Below are 23,407 nucleotides of genomic sequence, written 5' to 3' on the forward strand. Positions count from 1 at the left end.
ATAAGCCTGGGGAACTCCACCGCCAACCCTGAGAGGGTGTCAAGCAACTCGGGCAGGGCTGTTGCCACACAGCTGGGCGCCAGGTATGTGAGCAACAAGCCCAACTGAGCCCGAGGGCCACATCTCAGGAGGAGGGACTCACTCCCGGCCATCTGGACAATGGTGGTCTCCCACGGGCATAAAGTCTCCCGGACAACCACCGCCACCCCACCACCCCTACCCTGAGCCCGTGGCTGGTGTAGGACACGGAAACCTGGAGGGCATAACTCGGTCAGAGGAACCCCTCCGTCCGAGCCCAGCCAAGTCTTTGTGATGCACGCCAGATCCGCACATTCCTCCTCGATCAAATCCTGAATGAGGGGAGCCTTGTTAACGACGGATCTGGCATTAAAATAAGCCATCCTAAGCTCAGGGGCCTGATCACCCTCATCCTCGGGCAAAAGGGTGCTAACCGGAAGGTCGGAGCGCGCCACCGCATGCAGACAGTGGGGGCGCGATCCCAGATGTTGATGCGGCCCTCCGTGCAAGCACCTGCTGCCATTCCCTATCGTCGTGGGGATTTGAAGCCCCACCCCAACATTCACAGAACCAGCAACCACCTCCCCCAACCCCGTCTCGTCGGGACCCCTAACAGGCCCAGACTGAGCACCGGTTAATAATTCCCTCCCCACCCTACTATCCCTCCCCCTCCCTAACCTTTTAAAATAACCGGCTAAAAGAAGCCACTCCTTCCATCGTTTTGTCATCTCCAAGCTTCCCTTTTTGGGGAAAGCGGCTCAAGTGACAGTTTCCAAGAGGAAGTGGATGACAAAGACAGCCCAAGATACAAGCAGCCCTCCTCGTCCTCCTGCACCTCTCAGTAGCTTTTGCTATTTCAAGCCTTCTGCTGACTGCAGGAGCAAGAAACATGGCTTTGCAATGGCCAGGATGAGATTGAGCCCAACACTCCACAAGGGATTGAGTGGAAGACTTTTTTCTGCCCATTTCTCTTTCTTTCTCTCTCATGTAATTTTTATTAAAGATTTTTTTAAAAAAATCAACTTTTTGAAAAATAAAAAGGAAAAGGAAATGAAAAATACAAAGAAAGAAATAGAGAATAGAAATGTTTTCGTGCATATAAAAATCTTGCAGTTATTATATATAATAGCTGCAAGATTTTTACAGCATTCAGAAAAAACATTCTGTTTTGATAAAAATCTTGAAGCTATTATCATATATGAGGCGGCATGGGAGCTCAGTGGTTAAGATGCTGGACTTCTCAGCTGGAAAGTTGGGAGCCAAGGTCTGAGACCTGAGCTCCATGTGACAGGGTGAGCTCCCGTCCTCATCCCAGCTCCTGCCAACCTAGCAATTTGAAAGCATACAAATGGGAGTAGATAAATAGGTACCAGTTTGGTAGGAAGGTAACAGCACTCCATGGTGTCATGCTGGCCACTTCCTAACAATCACGACAATTACCACCATTAGCTCCCTGCACAGTCCAGCTCACCAAGAGAACCCACAAATGCACAATACATGAAAACAGACAACTGAGGTTGCCTGCTTTCTGCCAGGCAACGTTTGTACCTCCCTTAGAGGCATCTAAATGAATTGATCTTCCACCAAAATTCTGGGGGTGGGAATGAAATCTGCTTCTGGAATGCCATGAAGGCCACCTCTAATTGGCATTGGGAGACCTCAGAAGGCATTTTCTGGGTTAAAAGAGAGCCCAGTTTGTGTGAGGTAGCAGCATAGGAACTGTAACAACACGTACCCAAAGAGGTATGAGCCTAAATTTTTATAAAAAACATGTGTCAAGTCCTGACTTTGGAGAACTCTAGATAAATGCTATGTTGAATTGTTTGTTTGCCCTCGTGCCTGAGTTCCAAAACAGAGTATTTTGCCAAGTTTCCTACAGGAAGATGGATTAAATTATAAATGATTATTTGCTTAAACCACAGACCATCACAAACTAAAGGATATATGGAATAAATCAACAAGATTCCACATGGAATGAGGAATCCTGTTACGAATTATATAATCTGATGCAGGACACCTATCCATTTAATTTATCTGACAGGCAGGTAGTTAAATACGAGCAATGATGTGGGGGGAGTTCCCAGTCGCAAGGACCTCCAAAATGACCAGCCCCATGGCCCTGCCCTCCAAGGCCTTTTCATCCTGTCCAAGCCATGTGTTGCTTTTCCACTGGGCCCCACAAATGCAAACCTTTGGCTGCCAGGCGCATCACTCTCTGCGACTCTCTGAGTTGTGAAGGGGGCAGAGGGGTAAAGCAAAAGGGGAGCCTTAAAGGTATCTGGCAAGTGCTCCAGAACACGGAGGAGGTTGGGCTGCATTCATTTCATAAACTAATCTGAAAAAGACATGAATAAAAACAGATCGAGGGAACTCCCTCATGAAGGACACCAAAAGTAAATAGGCACATTTTCCTCTTTGGCCTTTGAGGATTTAAACCACCTACTTTGCCTCAGACTCTAAGCCGCTCTGTTCATCGTGCAAGGAGCACAAGTTTGCAAAGCTTCATCTGCAGGAAGATACATGTGGAAACACAAACACACACACTAAAATCACCCCACATTTGGCTAGGATGGGGATGCAATGCTGCCTGGATTGCAGAATCTAAGCAGGGAATGGAGGGAGACTCCATCAGCTCTTGCAATCAAGGGAGGAGAAGTCATCCTTGCTCAGAAGGGCAACTGTGGAAGTCTGAGAAACCAAGTCACAGGATGTGTGGGGGGATTCAGCGCAGATGAAGTATTATTCTATGCATGCTCTAGGGATTGAAAATGGGCAAACTGTTCAAAGAATAAAGGATCTGGAAGGAAAACTTCACCAGGGCTAGTTGGAGGCCTTAAGGCAGGTTTAGCCTGATTTCATTGCAGCCTCAGACTCTTTTGGCTCAAAGGTCCTTTGGGGCACCAGGGACCGGTTCCACAGAAAGGTTTTTCCACAGACCGGAGAGGAGTGGTTTAGTGTGCTCCTGCACCCCACGGATGGGGCTTTGCTTGTTTGTGCAAACCGGTTGTTGGCATGCTGTGGCCCGCTACTGGCCCACAGACTGCAGGTCAGGGACCCCTGCTTTGGGGGTCTCATCCAAGCTAGAGCAGAGGATCATCTGGATTCTCCAACCAAGAAGATTTGGTCATCTCAAAAAGCAGCCAGATTGACTAGCTGACAGTTAGTAGGAAAGAGTTTCCTGACCTCTTTCTTTCAATCCTCAGTGACAGTAACTGGGACTGGAATTTCCACTGCTAAGAAATGCAGTCAAAAAGGCTGACTTCACGTGACCAGGCCACTTAGCCATGATTGTTCCAGCAGTCCCTGGTCATTAAGTGGATCACTGTGGGTTGTTCAGTGAGGATCTCATCTGACCGCAATGTCTGTCTTCCTGCTTACTTCCCCACTGACTTTGTTTGTGGGAAGTTGGCAGGGAAAGTCACAAATCGCAACTGGTGACTGCGAAACGCTGCGATGGTCAGAAATCCAGACTGTTTTCAGACACAAATCACAATTGTGTGATTGTGGGGCTCTAGGATGGCCAAAACTTTGAGACCAGTTGTAAGTACCACTTGTTTAGTGCTGTTGCAAGTTCAAACGGTCACTGAATAAGTGGTCATTAACCAAGAATCTCCCCTGCTGTCTTTGCCAGATCCAATACCTGTGCCTTTCATTTTTCCTGCCCAGGCGGGGTGTCTTACATTTCTCCCTCCTACAATATTTGCGTGCGCTGCTCAAGTCTTAGTTCTTTTTTAATAATCTCGCTTTCATCTAGAGAGGTCAGCTTTGTTTCATTTGCAAGCCCAACAAACACCCCTTTAATCCTCTCTTCAAAGCCCAGGCACACGTGTTGATCCTCAGGGCCCAGGGCTGGGGCCCTTAATCAGCACTCTGGGAGAGCAGCCTTTCAGCCAGACCATCTGGCTCCTAGATGGGTCTCGGCCAAAGGCCCAGGACGAAGGGTGCCTCGGCAAAAAGGCCGGCCAAAGGGCTCGGGGGTGGAGGGCAAGGGGCCACTGGGTGGGGGAGGGCCAGCTGGGGAGGAACACTAGCAGTAAATGGGCGGAGGTGAGAGGCGGTTTTGCCAAAAGCCCAGTCACTCTGCCCATCACATTTCCCTGATCTTCTCAGCCACTAACTCTACCAAAGGAAGAGACCAGCTTAGTTGTCAGACACTCAACCCCACGTGGAGTCATCCAGAGCTGGAAGGCAGGGTTAGGTGTCAGTAAATCCTTAATCCTGCCAAAAGGCAGCAAAATTCCTGAAACACCCTCCCCCCAAAGAAGCACTGCCACCGATCCCTCTTGCACACCAAAAATCACAGAAGGGTTTCCCTCTTTTGGATCTAGTCTTTGGAGTTATTTTCTGGAAGTGGGGTCCTCTCTCCGGGTGACCTGAGCAGCCAGACCAGGCCAAGGAGGAGCCGTTTCACTTCTGGCTTAAGAGTTTGGCTGTCTGACCTCCAACTGTTCCTTCAGGGCAACGGAAGAGCAATATAACTGTCCCAATGGGGGGATTTGATAGAAGTCCCACTGGGTGGCAAAACGGAGCTGAGCTGGACCAGGAATCCCAGGCCAGGGTGAAGAAGGCATCCTGGATGATAGCAAGGGTGGCCACTTGTGCACTGCCCAATGGATGCAGGATCCATGCAAGATCCCATCTTGAATCTTAATACAATACACGAGATTGGGATTAGCATTTACGTCCCTGTTTCCTCATTCAGAGGCCTTCACATTCCACCCTCCCTAAAAAATCAGGCAACTGAGCTGACTCCAAGACAACTCACTGCGGCCAAATCGCCTTGAGACAATTCAATGCTGTATTAATCGTTTCATTCAATTACCTTTATTATTGGTGACCATGTTTTCATTGAAATTATTGTAACTCTTGTATTTCTGGATTTATCTTCTGTTTATTGGCCACGGTTCCAACAAAATTAATGTAACTTTTATATTGGTTGAATTGTCCCACTGCAAGTTGGCCCATTCCTGCCAACCGGGGGGGGGGAGCTGGTCCCCAGAACAAGCAGCCCCTCTTGATCCTTTCCCTGCCATCAATCTGAGCACCTGTTAGGAGCATGATCCCTTTTCCCATTTTTCTCCCAATCCGGCTGTGCCCATCAGCAGCCTTGGGACTCCACTGGTGCCACTGGACCCTGCAGAGGCAGAATCCTTGCCATCCTTGGCATACATAGTCCAGGAGGTGAGCCAAGGGAAGCCCTCCTGTCCATTGAGGCAGCAAATGGCCGATCCCTGAAAAAATGCAGAATGTGAGAAGGGCTTCCAAGGTGGCCCCAGGGATCTACTGATGCAAGCTGAAAAATGCAGCTGCTGAAACCAGCTCCTTTCAGTCTCTTCCTCCATTTTCCCTTTGGTGGAGGTTTTCCAAAAGCTTTTATATTCTGGAGCTAAAATCTCTTCCTTGCTTCCATCATACACCTCAGATATAGACACCGGCAAGATATGTAAACTGTAGGAACTGATAGCTGGGTAAGGAAACCATGGAGGGGCACTGGCTGCTCCGCTCACTTTGGTCTCTGGACTCGAACTCGCGGTAGGCCAGGCACTTTTCCATTCATGGGCAGGGACCTCTAGGCCAAGCAAGGCTCTCCCAGAAGACAGGCGGGGCCTTTTGTGTTGACCCAAAACAGACCAGGAGAGCTGCGCATTTGCACAGTTCTGTGCTAAACCCCCACTGAACTCTAGCGTGTTGCTTGCTCCAGTCTCGACAGTCGACTGGTGTGGGCTGCGAAAAGCTGGGCCAGGTGCCAAGAGGCAGGTCTGTGAAAGGAACCGCACTGGTCAGGCCCCGAGAAATGACCCACTCGCACCTTGTTGGGATAGTGGGGGAAAGCAAGCGTGGTTGCAGCCTCAGGACTGTTTTACAACTGGTGTGAAGCCTGCTCATCCACGCTCTTTAGAACTTTTCCACTGTGTGTAATACACCATCTTCTCCAATAGTGCCATCCTCGCACCTCTGCCTGCCAAACAACTGCCTGGGAGCTAAACTCAGACATACCAGGTCTGCAGGCAGCTAGATTCACCAAAGTCATTGTCAGGATGCTTCACCCCCATGGCATCAGGTTGGGCTAGACCTGGGAGTCTGAGGGACAAAGTCTCAGCCTCCAGAGCTTTCCTGCAGCACCCGCAGCTTCATCCCTTTCCTTCCCTCTGCTCTGCCAAGCACTGCTTGTCTGAGTGCCAACTACAGCAAGACTGCCTTCTCCTGACCAGTAACTTGCCCCATAGGCAAAAACCAGATATGGCCCTTTTGGAGGGCTTGGGTGGGATGATGTCAGCCACACGAAGCATCTGTCGTAGCCCTGGGCATTTGCATGCTTGAAGGCAGCAGGGCAGCATGGACCCTTCCAGATGTTCTGCATGTGAAGGCAGCAAGATTTTCTCCTCACTCCAGGCTAAGGGAAGCAGCAGGGAAAGGCAGCTGCCTGGAAGTGGCTGAGTTCCCTCCCCTGCTCTCCCCTCGGATTATCAGCTCCTTCCTTGGGGAGCTTCCTACACCCACAGAGAATACTCCTCCCTCCCTCCCTCCCTCCCTCCCCAAAGGGAGGATGCAATCTAGCGGAGGCCAGCGGAGTTGTCAGAACCTGCTGTTAAATTGCAGCACACATCAGACAAGCCCTCTCTGAAGAAACTGGCCGGCAGGAACCCTCTCCAAGAGGCAGTCCGGCCAGCAGGTGTTGCTTGCAGGTGGAGCAGGGCAGGTCCAGGCCCAGCTATGGCAACAGGCTGGCCTCTTAGCATGGCCTACTTTTTATCAGACATTGTCCGAATATGACCACTCAGCGGTTCACTTCTTATTTTTTTAGCTGTTAGTATTTATGGTATATTTTGATATTTTGTGATTACGAATTATCACTTGTAATCTGCTGAGAGTTGACTGATTGCTGCAGACCGTAAGTAGATAGACACAGAGTAAAGCATTTTAAATTGTTGTAATTTTTTGGGTACTGTATAAGTAATATCCAAAGCAGGGGAAGAATTAGAGAAGGAAAAAGTGTTCTCTCCCTGCTTTATCTTCATCACCCATACTCAAGAAGTTATCAAACTATCTCCCTTTATGCTTCTGAATAGAACATTGAGGGCTAAAACTTTCAAATCTATCATTATCAGAAGATAACGTCCTACTTAAAGAAAATTATGTAGAAAACTTAATTTCAGTCCTTTGATAGTGCTGATGCTTCCACGTGGCCTGACTGTAACAAGCCAGGGGCCTAAGGGCTGGGCTGAAGAATGGCCAGCCAGGCCTCAACCTGGCTTATCTCACAGAAGTTCTCTTCCTACTCCTGGCAATCTTGCGCCGAGAAAGGGAAATTAGCACTGCCCGATGGAGCTTGCCTGGAGGGACTTCTGTCAGGAACTCAGCAGTAGCCACTTTAACTACCTGTAGTAAAGACTTCCTTAGATAGTCAGCCAGTTTCAGCCGGGCCTAGTGAGGCTAATTGGCCCCCACAGCCTCGCTTCTCAGACCCGGCAGCCTTGGAAGCAACACACATACACAAAGAGTACAGCACAGTGGCAGTCCTGGAAGCAACTGGATGCCACTTGAAGCAGCTGACATAGAATCAAATAAAGGTTTCATCTTTATTTGACAAAACTGGCTAAGACATAATCACCTTTGCTTTAAAGATTTCTTTCGGTTTCATATATCTTAATTACTAAATAATTGGTTTTTATTTTCTTATCTAATTATGTTTTAAATTTATAACACCCAGGTAAGAAATGTATTAATACAGTAATAAAGGAGTGAACACTATATTACTATGTGATTAATTTTGCTAGTTGCTAGTATTTTAGTCTATCTATTTGTTTTACTCTTTTAAGTTTTGCTGGTCATTGACCAAATAAAATATTTTATTTTATTCTTTATGAATGTATGATTTAAGAGGATAAGAAAGCTCAACCCAGCTTGTAGTATTACCGGTTCCTGGCCTCACCAACTTTGACAATTCCTGTCTTATTGGCACTGCTGTGATTTGTTGCTTTTTTATCTTTGTTGAAATATTGTGGCTTTTAAAAAAAGATACACTGCCAGCATCCTGACAATTATTTTGATATATTTCATTTGGAAGGGATAATATGATAATTACTGCTAAAACTGGTGGTTGATTTAATTAGGTAGCCTCCCTGGACTGTATGGAATTAGCAACCAGCAAATTACCAAAACTGGACTCCATCCGCTGCCCCAGCCCTGCCCTGGCTCTCTGCAGAGCAAGTTCTTTCCTTTATTGATTTAGAGGGTACCCAACCCAGACAATCAGAAAGCAAGAAACAGCAACAGCAAGATGCTGATCCAGCGAGTGAGTCATGCCTAATGAAGGAAGCCTCCTTGGGGGCCCCGTACATTGTTTCTCCCCCAAGAGGCAGACCTTCCGAGGCTTTCCAGATAACGTCAGCTCTTGGGAAAAGCCAATGCCAGAGACTGGGCTGCTGCTTACCAAGTCCCGAGAGGGGCTCCTGCTTAACTGAAGACCAGGACCATCTCCCTCCAGAGTGGCAGCTGAAGGACTTCGCCATCTCTTTGGAAGAGAGGCTGAGCCCCAGGGAGGGATATGTCCTCCTACCTAAGGAGTACTGAAGGCAAAACCCAAGCAGAACTTCTGCTCCAGAGGAACTTTCCTTTTGAACCTGAGCCTTAAACCCCTGCCTATCCCTCAACCATATGACAAACGCTAAACAATGCACCCAAACTCCCTGATGCCACGTAGCAACACTACAAAGTGAGAAACCCCCAAATTCCCCAGCTCTGTGAGCAGATTTCAGATTTAAGCATGATCTGCACCTCCAGTTTCATCAAGCCTTGTGGAGGAGCCTAGTCCAAAATCTCCCCCACCATGTCCTACATGGGAACTGATCACTTTTGGGTCCACCCAGATGGAGAGCCACAGAATGTGGGAATTCCTAAAACGTGAAATCAGTGGGCCAAATGCTCAGCCCCTTTCTGGACCACCCACTTCCCAGGCAAGATTCATCCCTCTTATCTGTCTTGGGCTCTGATTGTAATGCTGATAAGGGGAATTTGACCAGATGCAAGAAAGGCAATGTAATCTGTGGGGCAATCAAGCCATTTCCTGTGACATAAGCCTGCAATTAAGCCACTTCTTGTGACATAAGCCTGAAACATACGTGTCTTTCTAACTTGGGAGTGAAGCAGTGGGATCACACATGTAAGAAAAATGCATAGATTCAGGATGACAAAGGAACATCTCAATACAGGGCAAAGTTAGTAATCAAGTCAGGCATTTCTAAAAGAGGACAGGGCACATCTGCAGAGGACTGGGCCAAGGCAACCCCAGTCTGAATGGCTCTATTCAAGCTCCTGCCTCAGAGGCAGCTGCCAGGATGGCCATCATGGGCAGGCTGGAGATCTTCCAGAACCTCCTACAATGTTCAGTTGCTCTGGATGCCAAGCTAGGGCACCATTGGCCCAATTCTGTTTCACGGAGACTCTCAGAAATGGCACAAGTTTTGAGCTGTGGCCTGATCGGTACAGAATAATAAGGGGAACTGTTAATTTAAGGCAGTTTAGAAACCAAAGTTTTCACAGCAAATGCCTCAACCTGCTAAAGGTCCCTACGGAGTCAGAGGGGCACCCTGCCTGCATTTCCCCCCCCCCCCAAGAACCCAGCAGGCCTTACCGGCAGAACGGCTCTGCTCGGCACTGGCTCCGCAGAGCCAGGCAGTTAGGCTTCTCCCTGCCCTGGTAGGAGCAGTCGGGGACGATGGTCTGCCGGCGGCGTTCTGCACAGGCCCGGTCCTTGCAGGAGCAGAAAAGCAGCCGGTAGCTGTATGTGCTGGGCACCCAGTCAAAAAAATGGCGCAGGGCTTTGCGGCACCTGTGCTGGCTGCAGTGCTCGGTGGCTGAGACCTCTTTGTTGCAGGTGGAGATGTAGGCGGAGCGGAGCTTCTTGCAGTTGTCGTTCAGGTTGCAGGCCTTGGCTGCATCCAGGCAGGGGTTGCTCCTGGAGGCGACCGCGGAGTCGGTCCCTGCTGGGGAAGGAGGAGATTCACAGAAGGGATAAGCTGGGACAAGGACAGAGGGACGAATCTTCTCTAGCGAGTAGAAGTCTTGGGGGCGAGGAAGGCTTTGTGTCCCCCTCATGAAGGTGATCCTGCCTGGATCAGGCCACCCAAACCCCGGACTATATTACTTCCTATCAGAGACATTTCACAACAATGACAATGAATTATGGAAAAAATTAAAAAGGTCTTGATATTTGAAAAAAACATAAAGTTTTATTGGTTTGGCTGAACAGTTGAAACCAGCAGCCGGGTCTCGAGACCCAAGTACAGCGGGACAGGGTGAGCTCCTGTTCCTCCTCAAGGGAGGGGACCCCCAACACCCCCTGCCTCCCTGCTCTGACGGGTCAGGGAGACTGGGAGGACACAGGCAGTCCTCAACTTACAGCCATTTGTTCGATGACCGAAGTTACAACAGCCCTGAAAAAGGAGGAATTCTGAGAATAATGATAGAATTTGCAACATTTATACAGAACCCAAATAGACAGACAGACAGACAAGCAGGTAATTAGATCTCACATTGATATTAAAATATGACACAGCAATATAATTTACTACAAGTTGCAGTTGTAGTATAACATTGGTATTAAATGTTTAACAGATGGGATATAATTCTGTCAATAATTACCAAATCATATAGCAATAAATTTTGGAAATCCAATAACAAAGAAGAAGCACTGTATTATGCATGGTGGTTATTAAAAAAAACCCTCAAATAATTTGGAAAGAAATACATCAAAATATTCAAAGATGTATAAAATTTGAACAGTAAGAAGCATCAGAGAAATACCAGAGAACTGGAAAAGAGCTGACGTGGGTCCCTATCTTCAAAATATGGGGGTGGGGAGAGAAATGGATCTAGGAAACTACAGATCTCTAAGCCTGACATCAAAACCTGTGAAAATCCTGGAAAAAATAGAAAGATGATCAAACAGCAAATCTGCGAGTTCCTAGAAATGAACAAAGCTATTACTAGAAGCCAACATGGGTTTGTTAAAAACAGATCCTGCCAGACAAACTTTATTGCCTTTTCTGACAAAGTGGCTAAATGCTGTGGACAAGGTCAGCTTAGTCTTCATGGAATCATTTGACAAAGTAGACCACAACCTACTTTTAGGTAAGATAGAAAAATGTGAGACAGAACGCATCACCAACAGATGGATTCACAACTGCCGGACCTAGTAATAAAAGTACATTTACAAAAGAAATCCATCTTGATGATGTATTGCAGTGATGGCAAACCTTTTAGAGACCGAGTGCCCAAACTGCAACCCAAAACCCACTTATGTATCTTCGGGTGCCGGGTGGGCATGGACCATTGGGTGGGTGTGGCCCATTTGGTGGGCATGGCTGCAGTGGTAATGACAGACTGGGTGGGATTAAAAAGTTCAATCAATCAATTCCAACTTTGCGAGATCTTTTTTTTCCTGCGAGAAGTTGAAATTGATTGATTGAACCTTTTTTTTTGCACAGGAGGCCTAAAGCAAAAAGGTTTTATAAAACCCAGCTGAAGGCCTAGGACTGGGGCGACGGCATGCATGCTCACAGAGAAGGCTCTGCGTGCCACCTGTGGTACACATGCCATAGGTTCGCCACCACGGATGTATTGAATAAGAGTTAATAAATGTAGCCGGAAAAGACATTTGATGTGGAGCAATGTATTCCCAGGAAGAAGGGGCTGCTTACCAGAGGCCAAAAAGACAGCGGAGCTTGGAGTGTCTGGCAGGCAGGAAGAGTGTTAAAATGAGGCTCCTCCCTAGCGTTTCTCAGAGAATATCCGTAGTTATGCAAATAATTGCTTTAATCCTGCTAGATTCTGTCTATAGATGAAGAACAATGAAGAAACTTATTCGAAGTATCTCCATGTATCTTGGGACCTGACATTTCACAATGATTTTAAATTGGTTTAGTTTCCAAATATTGACTATAATTAACCCCAATCTGTTCAATACTGATTTAGTGCAGTCTCAAATGGTAAAGTCACTTCTGGGCACCTCCAGGATTCAGAAAACCTGCAAAGGGCCAGAGAAGGGTGACGAGAAGCATCCAAAGACTAGAGCCAAAGTGGTCCAGTTACAGAAAGAGCACCCCAACCCCAGCTCAAGAAGCAGAGACTGTGCTAGACTATAAGAAATAGAATATAATAATAGAATATGAATGAAGGCAAATAGACACACAAATAGCATATGATCTTCAGTTAGATGAAGGTCATTTCCCAGTGAATGTTTCTTTATTTTTAAGTATTTTCCCCTCATTAAACTGCAGGCATAGCCTGAGACCTGACAGTCTTCAAAACTTTGATGGAGTGGTTGCAGCAGAGCTTGTAAGACCTGAAGTTGGGATTTCAAAAGACAAAAACAGGTTCAAAATTATTTGGATGTTAAGAAGAGGACTGAATAAACAAAATGAAGTATAATAGAAATAAAGTGTAATAGATTAAGAAAAATGCAAAGATTTTTACTTTAGAAAGAACAAATTAGGGACACAATGGATTTGGTCATAATATTTCTGAACTAGGTTATAGATCAAAAATAACTGTGGGTCAGCAGTGAGATTGTGTTACTAAAATAGTATCACCAACAGAAATATAGTTTCCAAATCATAGGAATTACAAAATCATTCCACTTTTTTCTGCATTATTCAAACCCCATTGAGCACTGTGTTCATTTCTAAACAAAACACTCCCAAAGGGATTTAGATGAACTGGAACAAATTCAGAAAAGGAAGAAGGATGACTAGAATTGAAGACCGATGAGGAGAGAGCAAAGGACTTGGAAGCATTCTTCAAAGACCCCCAAAGAGGTCAGATAGAAGTCTGAGGCCTGACCAGACTGGTTCAGAGAGCCGGGCACGGGATAAGCTGCAGGAAGGAAGGCCCCACCCAGATGACCTCTTTCCACACAGCAAGATCAGAGGAAGGGCCGAGCGGAGGGACCCCGAGAGGCTGCAGGCCCTCACCTTGCACTGTGTCCTGGCACAGAAGTCGGTCCACCACCCGCTGAGGATGGTCTAATTTGGATTCCTGCACTGAAACCTCCTTGGCCTCAGTGGCTCCTTCCAATCCTGGGATTCTATTAACTTCTCCTGAACTTTTCTACACTGCTCTTTGTTAATGTTTGGATCATGCAAACTTCTAACATCCTTTTGTGGAGTTGATTGTAATCTTGTGCAATTCCCACCTCTTCAGAATCCCAGGACTCTCCCAGGACGAATATCACCTAATCTGCACCCAGTTAGCATTATCCTTAAAATAAAAAAATCTAAAGAAAAATTCCAGATATATTCTCGAGAAGAAGGAAACCCATCACATTAACAAATGTAGAGAAACTTTTTAAAAAAGGACCAAGAAACCCATCATCCTCCAACCTCCCAAGAAAGCCCCTCTGGTGTGCAATGTCCCTCTTCCCAACCGGCCCTGGAGTCCCTTGCTTCCCATTGATGGGTGAGCGATCCTAATGCCACATAAAGAACAGATCACTCCTTTCTTTGCCATCTGCCTTGCCTGGGCTGAGATCAATGCATGCTTTTCTTCCCCTTTCCAGCAGCCCAGCGGTCAGCCATGCCACCAAAGGGTCTCTTAGTTTCTCTTTCAAATATCTGAGAAAATACAAGCAGCTTCCCGAACCTGCCCTGGAGTCAGACTTAACCCTCTGACAACTGCGGAGGAGATGGGACTTTCTGAAATGTAAATAACTGGCTTTCCACATCTCTGGATCCAACCTGGCCAATCTATTACATCCCAGTGCAGCTGGAAAAGTGACGCTCCCCATTAGCATCTAACATTGTTTCCTCCCACATTCTCAGTCCTCCCTTCCTGAAAACATGTTCTTGTTAAGCCCAGAATCCAACAGCTAAATGCTTCTCAGTGTGGCACCGATCCTATTTTCCACCAGCTAAATAGCTTAAGGATGGTGATTTAATTCAAAGTGGAAAAAGAAATCTATTGTCAACTGGAACCTAAGCTAGCATTCCTTGGAGCAGACTTCTGCAGATCTATCTTCTAACGCCAAGCCAGATGTCCTGTCCATAGAATTGCCACCCAGAGACTCCCACAGATGCTCCCAGGGCCACCAGCCCCATAGAGGCGGCTGTCCACCGGCAGCAGTTCCAGCCTGAAGCACCATCAAACGTTTCAAAACTAGAGAATTATACTAAAATTATGCCAAGGGTTACATAAATTAAAAAAACAGTGTCATGCCAATGAAAAATAAAACTGCAACCCAAAGATGGAAAAGTGCCTATTAAACGTCCAACCGCCAGCTTCTAAAGCCTTTCCAAAACACAGGTTTACATGCAAGTAGCAGCAGTTTGCCAGCCAAAAGCTCTCCCTGCAATGGGCCCCCAGTCACAGCAGGGCAGAGCCGACCCAGAACCAGCCCCCCCCCCTCTATTCTGCTTTGGGAGCCCTTTGGATCAGATGGAGCCACACTGTGAACTGCCTTCACCTTGGGGCACAGTGGGGCACAGTGGGCACAAGGGCCATGGGGGGCTTCAGAAATGCCAGCCCCAGAACCACAGACTGAGCCCTGTGCTTTGGCAGCCACCACACAAGGTGCACCAAGGCTGCCACAGGGGAAGGGAGGCAGTAGAGGGGGTGGGGCAAAACAGCAACTGGCAGACATGGCTTCTGTTATCCTCTGAAGATGAATTTCCACCCTCCCAATGCAAGAGCTTGGCAGGCTGCAAAGAGAGTTGTCAGGCCCAGTCCAACAATGACTAAGAGCAGCGCAGTCGGAGTTCAGTTCTTTATCTACTTACACCAAATGGACAGAATCTTGCCAGGTCAAACCTTTATTAGTCTCACCCCAATAGACACACCTGGGAGATTCTAGGGAGTGGCTGTCCAAAATCTCTTCCTCTGTCTCCAATCTGGCTCTGGGCTGTGACGCCTCCTGCCTCACACCACCCCGCCACCTCCTTGGCACGTGCTCCCTGCTTCCTGGGAAACTGCGCTTCATTGCAGCCCTTCACACCACCTCCTCCTCCGCAGGCAGCATTCCTCGCAAGAGGAGAGCAAGGGTGGTCTGCAAGACTGGTTGTGTGGAAGGAGTCTCGCCCCACCAAGGAGCTACACTGGGGCTGTTTCTATTACATGGAGCAGGAGGAACAAGCTCTCCCTTGATGACAACTGCCCGTTAACTGCCACTCCATGTGCCTGGAGTTGTAAACCTCACAACCATGAACCTGGGCCAGCTGGGAAATCTGTTACAAACTCTGTCCCTCTCTGCCTGAATGCTTTCCCATGTGCCACTTTGATCTGCAACTCTTATAAGCCAAAGCTGCTGAGATTTGTGGGAGAAACTTGTCTCTGTACTGCAAGTGTGTGGAACAACCATACCTGGATAACTGCTATGCATTTTGGGATGAACCCCTTCGAATGGTGAGAGAACATGAACGGATGTCCAGAAAACACTGCAGACTACAGGAACCGTTTGTGCTTCAGTTTGAGATTCAGACAGCACAGACTCATTCCCCACAGCCTCCACCTGTCTTCAACCGTGAAGGGACACAGGGCAGAAAACATCCTGCAGCCAAGAAGGCTCTACACCCATTTGCACCGCTCAGGTGACCCTGAGGACACAGGTAAACCTCCAAATGGCCTCAATGGTTCTCTGAAAGAATGCAAATGACCATCTGTCTGCAAGCAATATAAATTCTTCCACATATCCACCATCTAGTCAGAGCTGAAGAAGCTTCTTGGATGAGAAGCAAAATGGCTTCGAAGAAAACAAGAAAGTCCAACTGCCCCCTGAAAAAGCACCTTTGGGACACATCTTTACCTCTTCCAAGTTGGGGGCATCACCCCCTCCATCAAAGAGACCAGCTGCTTTCACAACCCAGAAGGGCTCCAGATCCAGTAAATGAGTGGCCAAGTTGACAGCACAGAGTTTCCTCAGGAGTCACTAGCTCAAACTCATCCCAGATCACTCCACCAGGTTGTAACCCGGGAACCTCAGCCTGCTCTGCCCAATCAGCGTCCGTAACAGAGTAAATCTGAGCAACTTTATCCACCAGATCACTTGAATCATCTTCCCTAGTGAATATGGGGGGGCTCCCTATCTAACAGAGACCAGGTCTTCTTAACAGGGCTGCTGCACAGCTATCAGCAGATGCAATAAAAGCAGAGGGGTGTCTTGAGACAGCCACTTGCGGCCACAAGCTTCCCTTTGATGAGGCCTACTGTTGCAGAATGAGGACAAACAGAGGACAAAGGAGCAGCTAACTTTTTAGGGTGTTGCAGTCGTGTGAATTGGGGGGGGGGGAACAGGTGGATGAGGAAGTAGCTGCTTCTATTCTTTTTTCAAAGTACCTGAGACAATTGAAGCAAGTCTGAAGGCATCAGAGAGAGGAGAGCTGATGGACTCGTAGGGCGAAGCTTCATAAAACTCTTCTCCTGGAGACAGAGAAGGGAAAAATTAACACCTGCACCAAGTCATGCCTGGAATAACTGCAAGAGGTAGGAGGTTAGTGGGCAGGGTAGAGATGGGCTCCTCTTAAGTGGGGAGCTGGAGAAGCCTGGGGTGCCCTACTCCTTGACTTGCACTGTCCACTGAGGCCAGGCTGGGGGGCTGTTTCTATGGCTCCAGGAGCTTTAGGAGCCGTGGGGCCTTGCCTGGATAACCACCCGGGCCTCTGCATTCTCAAAACCTGCATTTCCCTACCAGAAAGAAGCCCCTACCTAGGACAGTCCCTTCAGACCTTTGGGAGTACAACCCCCATCATCCCCAGCAACTGTGGTCAGTGGAAAGCATACAGCTGTCCTTGGGGACTGCTCTCACTGAAGTGGGGCAGCAGATCAAGCTGGGGGAGGCAAACACACTTTCTGCCCAGGGCTGCTGGCTGCTCCTGCCAGGAATTTTTTTTTCTACCCCAAAAGGGGGGGGGGGTGTTTTCCATACTGCAGCCCCCCTGGCTGAGCTTGTCATTGCTACAGAAGCAGAGGAAGAGAGGGACCATCTCGGCCTCCCCGGCCAAGCGCTGGGCACCAGGACCAAAGACCAAAGAGACATGGGATGCCTTCCCATCGGCTGCAGGGGGGGGAGCTTCGACTTTCCTGACCATCAGAGGGAGATCTGGCTCCATGAGGAAGGATGGGGGGGGAGCTTGAAGAGGAAACCTCTCTGGGGACACGTGAAAAAGGAGAAGTAACCTGGGGGCCAACCCCTCAGCATCCCAAGGGGGTAGGTGGGTCAGACCTTCCCCTTCACCGTGCCAGATCAGCCTTGCAAGGCCCACCGTCCATGCCAGGGTCTTCTAGGAGCAGCTGCTGTCCCAACCGTGGCAGTGAGGCTTTTTGGGATAAACTAAAAATAGGAGCAGCTTCCACCAGCCAGGGTAGGGGGCCTACCCCAGTGCCAAAGAGCATCCGGGGCAAGCCATTCCATCTTCTTAGCAATGGCTTTGCCAAGCCAACTAATACTGGGGTGGGGAGGGGGCAGGAATCTTGACAGGCTAAAAGCTTCCATCAAGCACCAGACAGGAAGGTGCCTGGGCAACACCTAGGCAGGGGGGCCCAGAGGGCATGGCAGGCAGGCAGAAGCAGCAGAAGCAGCATCCGTTCAGGATGTCTTTAGGATATGACAATTCCACAACTGCAGAGCCGTCACAGGGTGCATCCTGTATCTCACAACTGGGGCAAAGCCCCTGGTCCCGTGTGAGGGTCTGCGTAGCTCACATGTCATGTTTCCCCCTGCCGCCCAGCTCCCAGGACCCCCCAGCTCTGGGCTCACCCCCGGCCAGGCCCAGGTGGAGGCTCCAGTAGGTCTGCAGACAGGACAGCTCCTTCTTCATTCTGCGCCTGCAGCGGCAGCCATGCAGAGCACTTCCCTGCAGCACCTCCAGTGCCGCCCGACACTCCTTGTTGCCCAGCAGGGTGTTGTGGTCTCGGCCAGCCAGGCACTGCCGCAAAATGCGGTAACTCGAGCTGCAGACAGCCTCAGCAGCACAAAGCTCGCTGGCGTGGGCACAGTCCACAGGGCTCTGCCAACCGTGCCCAGCCAGGGCGGCTGGCGAGGAAAGCTCAGCCCAGACCTGGAGCACTCTGCCTGGAGAGAGAGAAGAACCACCATGTCAGGATCAGGGCAGATCCTCAGGGCAGCCGGTGCCATCTCCCCCCGCCCCCGCATGTGGTCTCCTCCAGCATCCAACACCTTCCAGGACCTCCTCTCTGACCCTGTCCACAAAGCGGCAGGGAGGAGCCAGATCAGGACTCCTGCAGGCACCTCACCAGCCTTCCACCAAGTTCACCTCAACCGCCCTCCCTTTGGCCCAGAGGCTCCTGGAGAAGCTAAGGGGCCCCCGGATGCTTTCAAGCCCATCCTCAGCCCTGGAAAACAGCTTTGGCAGTCTTCCCAGGCTGGGGCTACCGCAGAGTGGGCACCCTCTCAAGGGAATTCAAATAGCCAAAGAGAGGGAGGCTGATGTGGAAAGGAAAGCAGACTACTTGCAATGAAGCGGGGGATGGACAAGGGGGCTGCTTTGGGCTATAGGCGCCCTCAACTGCCTTGGCAGACACAGCAGCAGCAGTTCCCCCCACCCCTCCAACTGGCTCAAGACTCTTCTTCTAGGTCACTGAAGGAGGTTCCCCTCCCCCAAACAGAACCCTGTTAATCTGCAGAATGGGCGGAAACCAGAAGGATCAGGAGATCAAACCTGGAATCACACCCTTCCCTGTCTTAGAGATGGAGAAAGTAGGCTAGCTGACCCGACACCCCCCCCCCAAGCCCCAGCCCCCTGGAAGTGGCTTGCATGACAGCAAGAGGGGATCCAGGGGGGAAGGCAGAAGGGAGGTGGGTGGGGTTCCTTCTCTGGGACTCCTCTGGCCTTAGTCCCAACTATCCCCCCTGCGCAACTGAGTTCTTCTGAGGAGGGAAGGGGGGCCTTCCCAGCAGGCCTCCAGACACTCTGCGGCCACCAGAATCAACCTTCCTCACGAGTAAGACGAGCAAGATGCAGGAAGCAACTGCCTCTAGAGCAAGAGTAGCTGGGGAGCTCTGAGCAAAGTCTGCAAAAGAAAGAAGTGAGGCCCCGTCCCGTCTAGGCCTGGTGCCACGCACACTGTCGCAAGGCTGGGCCCCTTCAGCCCTGAAATGGCCCCACTGAGTTGCAACAGGCAGAGGCTTAAGCAGGTGGCCCTCCTCTTCTCCAGCCCCTGCCCCCTCTGCCCAAGCAACCCTTTTGCAGGCTGCAAGGAACAAGAGCCCCCCCACATTTCTGGGTCGCTCTGCTGGGGCTCTAAGAAAACCGGCCCCACCTCACCTCGATCTTTCTGGGCCAGGCTAGCCCAAAGCCGCGGCCTCCTCCTCCTCGGGAACATCTGCTCTGTGTCAGGACAGGCCTGTTTCCACTCAGCTGAGGCTGCAAGCCACGCCCTTCCCAAACCTCAGAATGGGGCAGAGGTTCATTGGGATCAATTGCCGGCACTAGGAAGGTCAGGGGCCACTCAAGTATTTCCCCTGCCTGCTGAAAAGCAAGCCTTGCACAGCCACACATCTGGATCTCCTGCTGCACAAAGTCAGGCTGCCTGGCAGCTGAAGATGGGCCAGTGTCAACACAAAAGGCCTTTCCAAAGGACACTTCTGCCCGCTGGCCATCAAAAACCATAGTGGTAATTGATAGCACTGTTGCAGGGAAGGTTTCCTGGCTTCTGGGCGGTTTGCAGCCCCCTCCCCAAGTGGCACTAGACAGATACACATTTAGTTGCCTCCAGCAGCTGCAGGAGCAGCAGCCGAAAAATGTGGTCAGGAAACAGCTCCCTCTTGGCAGCCTTGAAAACGGCCTGCCAACCAGGCAGCCCCCCCCCAGGTGGTGGGAGAGAGGGCTTCCAGCCAGGCTATCCCAGCAGGCTGGCAACAAAGGGGACACTGGGGTGGCCTAGAGGTGCAGCTTCCTCTGCCAGTGACATCCGGGTCAGGTTGAATTCTCTGGCCAAGCCCTCAATAATAATTTTGAAATTATTAATTTCAAAAATCAACGTGACCGCCTATCCTAAGAAGGAGAAAGTAGACAGCTCACAACAGCAATGAGAACCCCAGAACCCCGCATCTCCGCTGCCTCCTCTGATGCTGAAGCCCCAGATCTGGTCTTCTGCAAATGATGATTCCCAAAGCTGCACACAAAGCAACTCTGACTGGAGGGTAAAGCCTGGAGGCAGCCAGGTCGGCCCGGAAGCCCACACCCAAGGGCAAAACTGAGAGGGGGGCCACAAGGGAGACAAGGCAGCAACCCAGGCAAGGGACCTCTTGATGCCGGCCAGCGGAGCAAGAGGCAGCCAAGCCAGGGGTGCTAAAGGACCCTTTCTGGGGACAGGGTCTTCCCAGCGCCAGGAGTGTGAGAGCCAACCCAGCGCAGGACTTCAAGCACTCGATGGGCCTCGGGCTGTGGCAGGTGCCGCTAAGAGAGCTCTGTGCTGATGCCTGCCTGAAAGCATAGATCCCCCCGACATCATTACCCACAAGCACAGGTTGGGTGGTCCGTCCCAATCCTTGCCCGGAGCCAATAACCATCAACTGCTCTATAGCGCAAACGGAAAGCCCACCACTGCCACCACCTCCTCCTGATATTTTCCTGATGTCCAGCAGAGACCTCATGCCCATAGGTTAAATCCCATGTTTTTCTCTCCTGGAACATATTTGGAAAATTCTCTCATCTTCTGCAGGACAAGTTTTCAGATGCTTGAAGAGAGCTACCCCATCTTCGCTCTTCCAGACTAAACACTTCCAGGGACGCCAATTGATACACCTCAGTTTTTCCTTCTAAGCCTTTATCATCTTGGTTTTTCTTCCTCAGACACACTCCAGCCTCTCAATGTCTCTTTTAAAATAAGGGGCCCAGAACTGGATGCAGCAGCCCAGGATACATCAACCAGGGGAAAATAAGAGGAACAGCCAACTGCAGAAGGAGCATTGCCCAGTAGCAATTTCAAATCCCTTCTTGAACTAGAGCAGTGCAAAAAGTATGGACAGCAGAACACAGGAGCCAAATCCTACCAGGAAGGCCGTTTCTGCCCTCCTGCTACAGCTCCATGGCCTGAGAGGCTACTTGTAGCTGTGACCCAGCTTTGAGGTCCAAGGGTAAGCACTAAGCCATTTAATGTCCTTATAGCAGTTGTGGGTTTTCTACACAAAAGGACCCCACATTTCCAGACTATAACCCTCCTGCTTCATGGTGGCTAAAGGACACTTGTCATTCTGTTGTCAATTGTACACCTAAGAGTTAGACGCAAAGTCCTGGTCCCACCGCAGGTCCTGTTAATGCTGCAGCATTCCCAGCTGAGAGGCTGGGAATGCTGACCAAACCCGCCTCTCCCTTCTCCTCCAGTGGTGACATCCACATCTCCAGGGGAATCTCTCCAGGCTGCCCCCTCCTACCCCAAAGCCAGGGGCTGCTCCGACGTGGCCCCCAGCAAAAGCTTCTTGCCCGGCAGAGAACCTGCCCAGCCCTGCAACTGCAGGGAAGCCAATCTGCTGGTGCAGACAGGGGGCAGCTCGGGTGCAGGGTGGCTCCCTTCTGGGATGCCTGTCTGGTGCCCATCTGGTCCCCAAGCGGAGTAGACGGGACCACAAACTTCCATTTCTGAAATTCCACAGTCAGGTTCTGCACTGGGCCCTCCACCGCCACCTCCCAGTCAGGGGAAGGGGCGGAGCAACTGGGAATGGCAGGCCTCGGCTGCCCTGGAGGAGCTCAGGAGCATCTCACCCTTTCCCTGCCGAGCCCAAGTCGGGAACCCGGATTCCCATCCCGCCCCGGCCATCGGCCGACCGAGTTGCTGCATCAGGACACCCAGCCAGCTCTCCGAGGGAGCAGCTGCCTTGGGCCGCCTCCCGTCCCCAGGGAGGTCGAGCCGAGCCGAGCCGAGCGGCGGTCAGCGAAGTCGCCTCGTCTTCCTCCGGGATTTAGCCTCCGGTCGCCCGGGGATCCAGCCCGCAACCCCTTCCAAGACTCACCAGACGGGTCCTGCTGGCGCTGAAGGCCAGAACTGGAGCTCCCAATTCTCCCTCCGAGCCGGGGGAACTAAACGTTGCGCTCTTACGGGCGCCGACGACCGATTCCCCCCACCCCCATCTCTCCCCGTCTTCCTTTCTTGCCTTCCCGGGGTGGGGGGAGCGAAAGATGCGGGGAGGCTCGGCCCGCGCCCCGCCTCGTCCTCCACACCCCTCCGCCGCAGGACGAGCCTCCCTCGGGGCTCCTCGGCCCCGCCGCAAAGCCGCCAGCTGCTCCGTCCCCCCTCCGCAGCTCCCACCAAAGTTTCGGGTGGGCGCTCCACTCGGCCCGCGCCCGGCCTGCCCACTGCAGAGTCCCCCCCGGCCTCCCGGGACTGCGGCCGCTCACCCAGCGCCAGGAGGAGGCGGAGGGCGCGGGCCATGGCGGGCGGCTCCCTCGGCAGGGCGCGGGGCGTCGGAAGAGCCTCGGTCTCCCTCAGTCGCGGCGAGGCGGAAGCGGCGCCCTCTCGGGCTGCTCGGGCTGCATCGCAGCGGCCGCGAGGGCGGATCGACGGCGCGGCGGGTTACGCGAAAAGGCACCCGACGGCCGTTCCGGAAAGCGGCGGGAAAAGCCGGGACGCGCCGCCTGCAACCCCACGGCTGCAGCTGCGGGGCTCGGCGCTCGGCCCCTCCGCACGGGCGGGCGGGGCGGCCCTTTTGTGGCGGGGGGCGGCCCTCCTCGAGGGAGGAGCGAGGCCGGAGGGTGGTCCGCGCCGTCAAAGGGCGCCCGGTCCCTGCGCCCTCTACCGCCGCAGCCTTCGCTTCGAGGGCGGCGGGCGAGGCAAGCAAGAGCCTCCGCTGCCGTCCAGCTCAGGCGCCGTGGGACTGCGCGCCCGGCCGGCTGTGCCGTCTCCTGCTGATGCGTCTCCCGGCTCGCCAGACGTCGCGGGCGGGAGGGGGGCTGTGTTGGGCCTGGCCGCCCGCCCCCCCCCCGGACCGAGTGGGCTGCATGGACGCCCCCCGCCAGTTGGGCCGCTTTGAATGGGCGTCTGGGCGCCCTGAGGGTCGCGCGAGTCCCCCGTGAAGCGCCTTACGGAACCAGCACGGCCGCCCCCGGGCAAGGGCGGAGTGGCCGCGGCGGGGCGGAAGACGAGCAGGGGCGCGGAGCGTCTTCGTTCCTCGCCGGCCTTCTCCTCCCCGCTCGCTCAATGGCTGGACAGGGGCAGCTCTTGCCCACCCACCCCCGCGCGCCGCCTCGCCCTTCTGCCCCTCCAAAGGGCTGGCAAGCTATCGGAAGCTCTCTGGAGCGCCGCACCGGCTGGGCCTCGCCAGTCTCCTCGCTACCGGCTCTGGCCTGGCCTCTGCGCGCTGAGTCCGGAGTGGTTTGGAATCCTAGAATCCTAGGGCTGGGAGGGAGGTCGGAGGTCCTCTAGTCCAGCCCCCTGGTCAAGC

At 51.6% G+C, this 23,407-nt stretch overlaps 1 protein-coding gene across 1 annotated transcript in view; it reads right to left on the reverse strand.

Annotated features, from left to right (window-relative positions):
* Positions 1 to 22,468, reverse strand: part of GFRA2 (GDNF family receptor alpha 2) — a 38,918-nt gene extending 16,450 nt beyond the window's left edge. The window contains exons 1-4 of the mRNA XM_083368679.1: positions 22,365 to 22,468; positions 17,765 to 18,079; positions 16,345 to 16,428; positions 9,653 to 10,004 (exon numbers count right to left, since the gene is read on the reverse strand). Of these exons, the coding sequence (XP_083224805.1) occupies positions 9,653 to 10,004; positions 16,345 to 16,428; positions 17,765 to 18,079; positions 22,365 to 22,398 (785 nt within the window). The 5' untranslated portion in view covers positions 22,399 to 22,468. The remainder of the gene's footprint in view (positions 1 to 9,652; positions 10,005 to 16,344; positions 16,429 to 17,764; positions 18,080 to 22,364) is intronic.
* Between the last annotated feature and the right edge of the window lie 939 nt (positions 22,469 to 23,407).

Source organism: Vipera ursinii (genome assembly GCF_947247035.1).
Source record: "Vipera ursinii genome assembly, chromosome: 8".
Lineage (NCBI taxonomy): Eukaryota > Metazoa > Chordata > Lepidosauria > Squamata > Viperidae > Vipera > Vipera ursinii.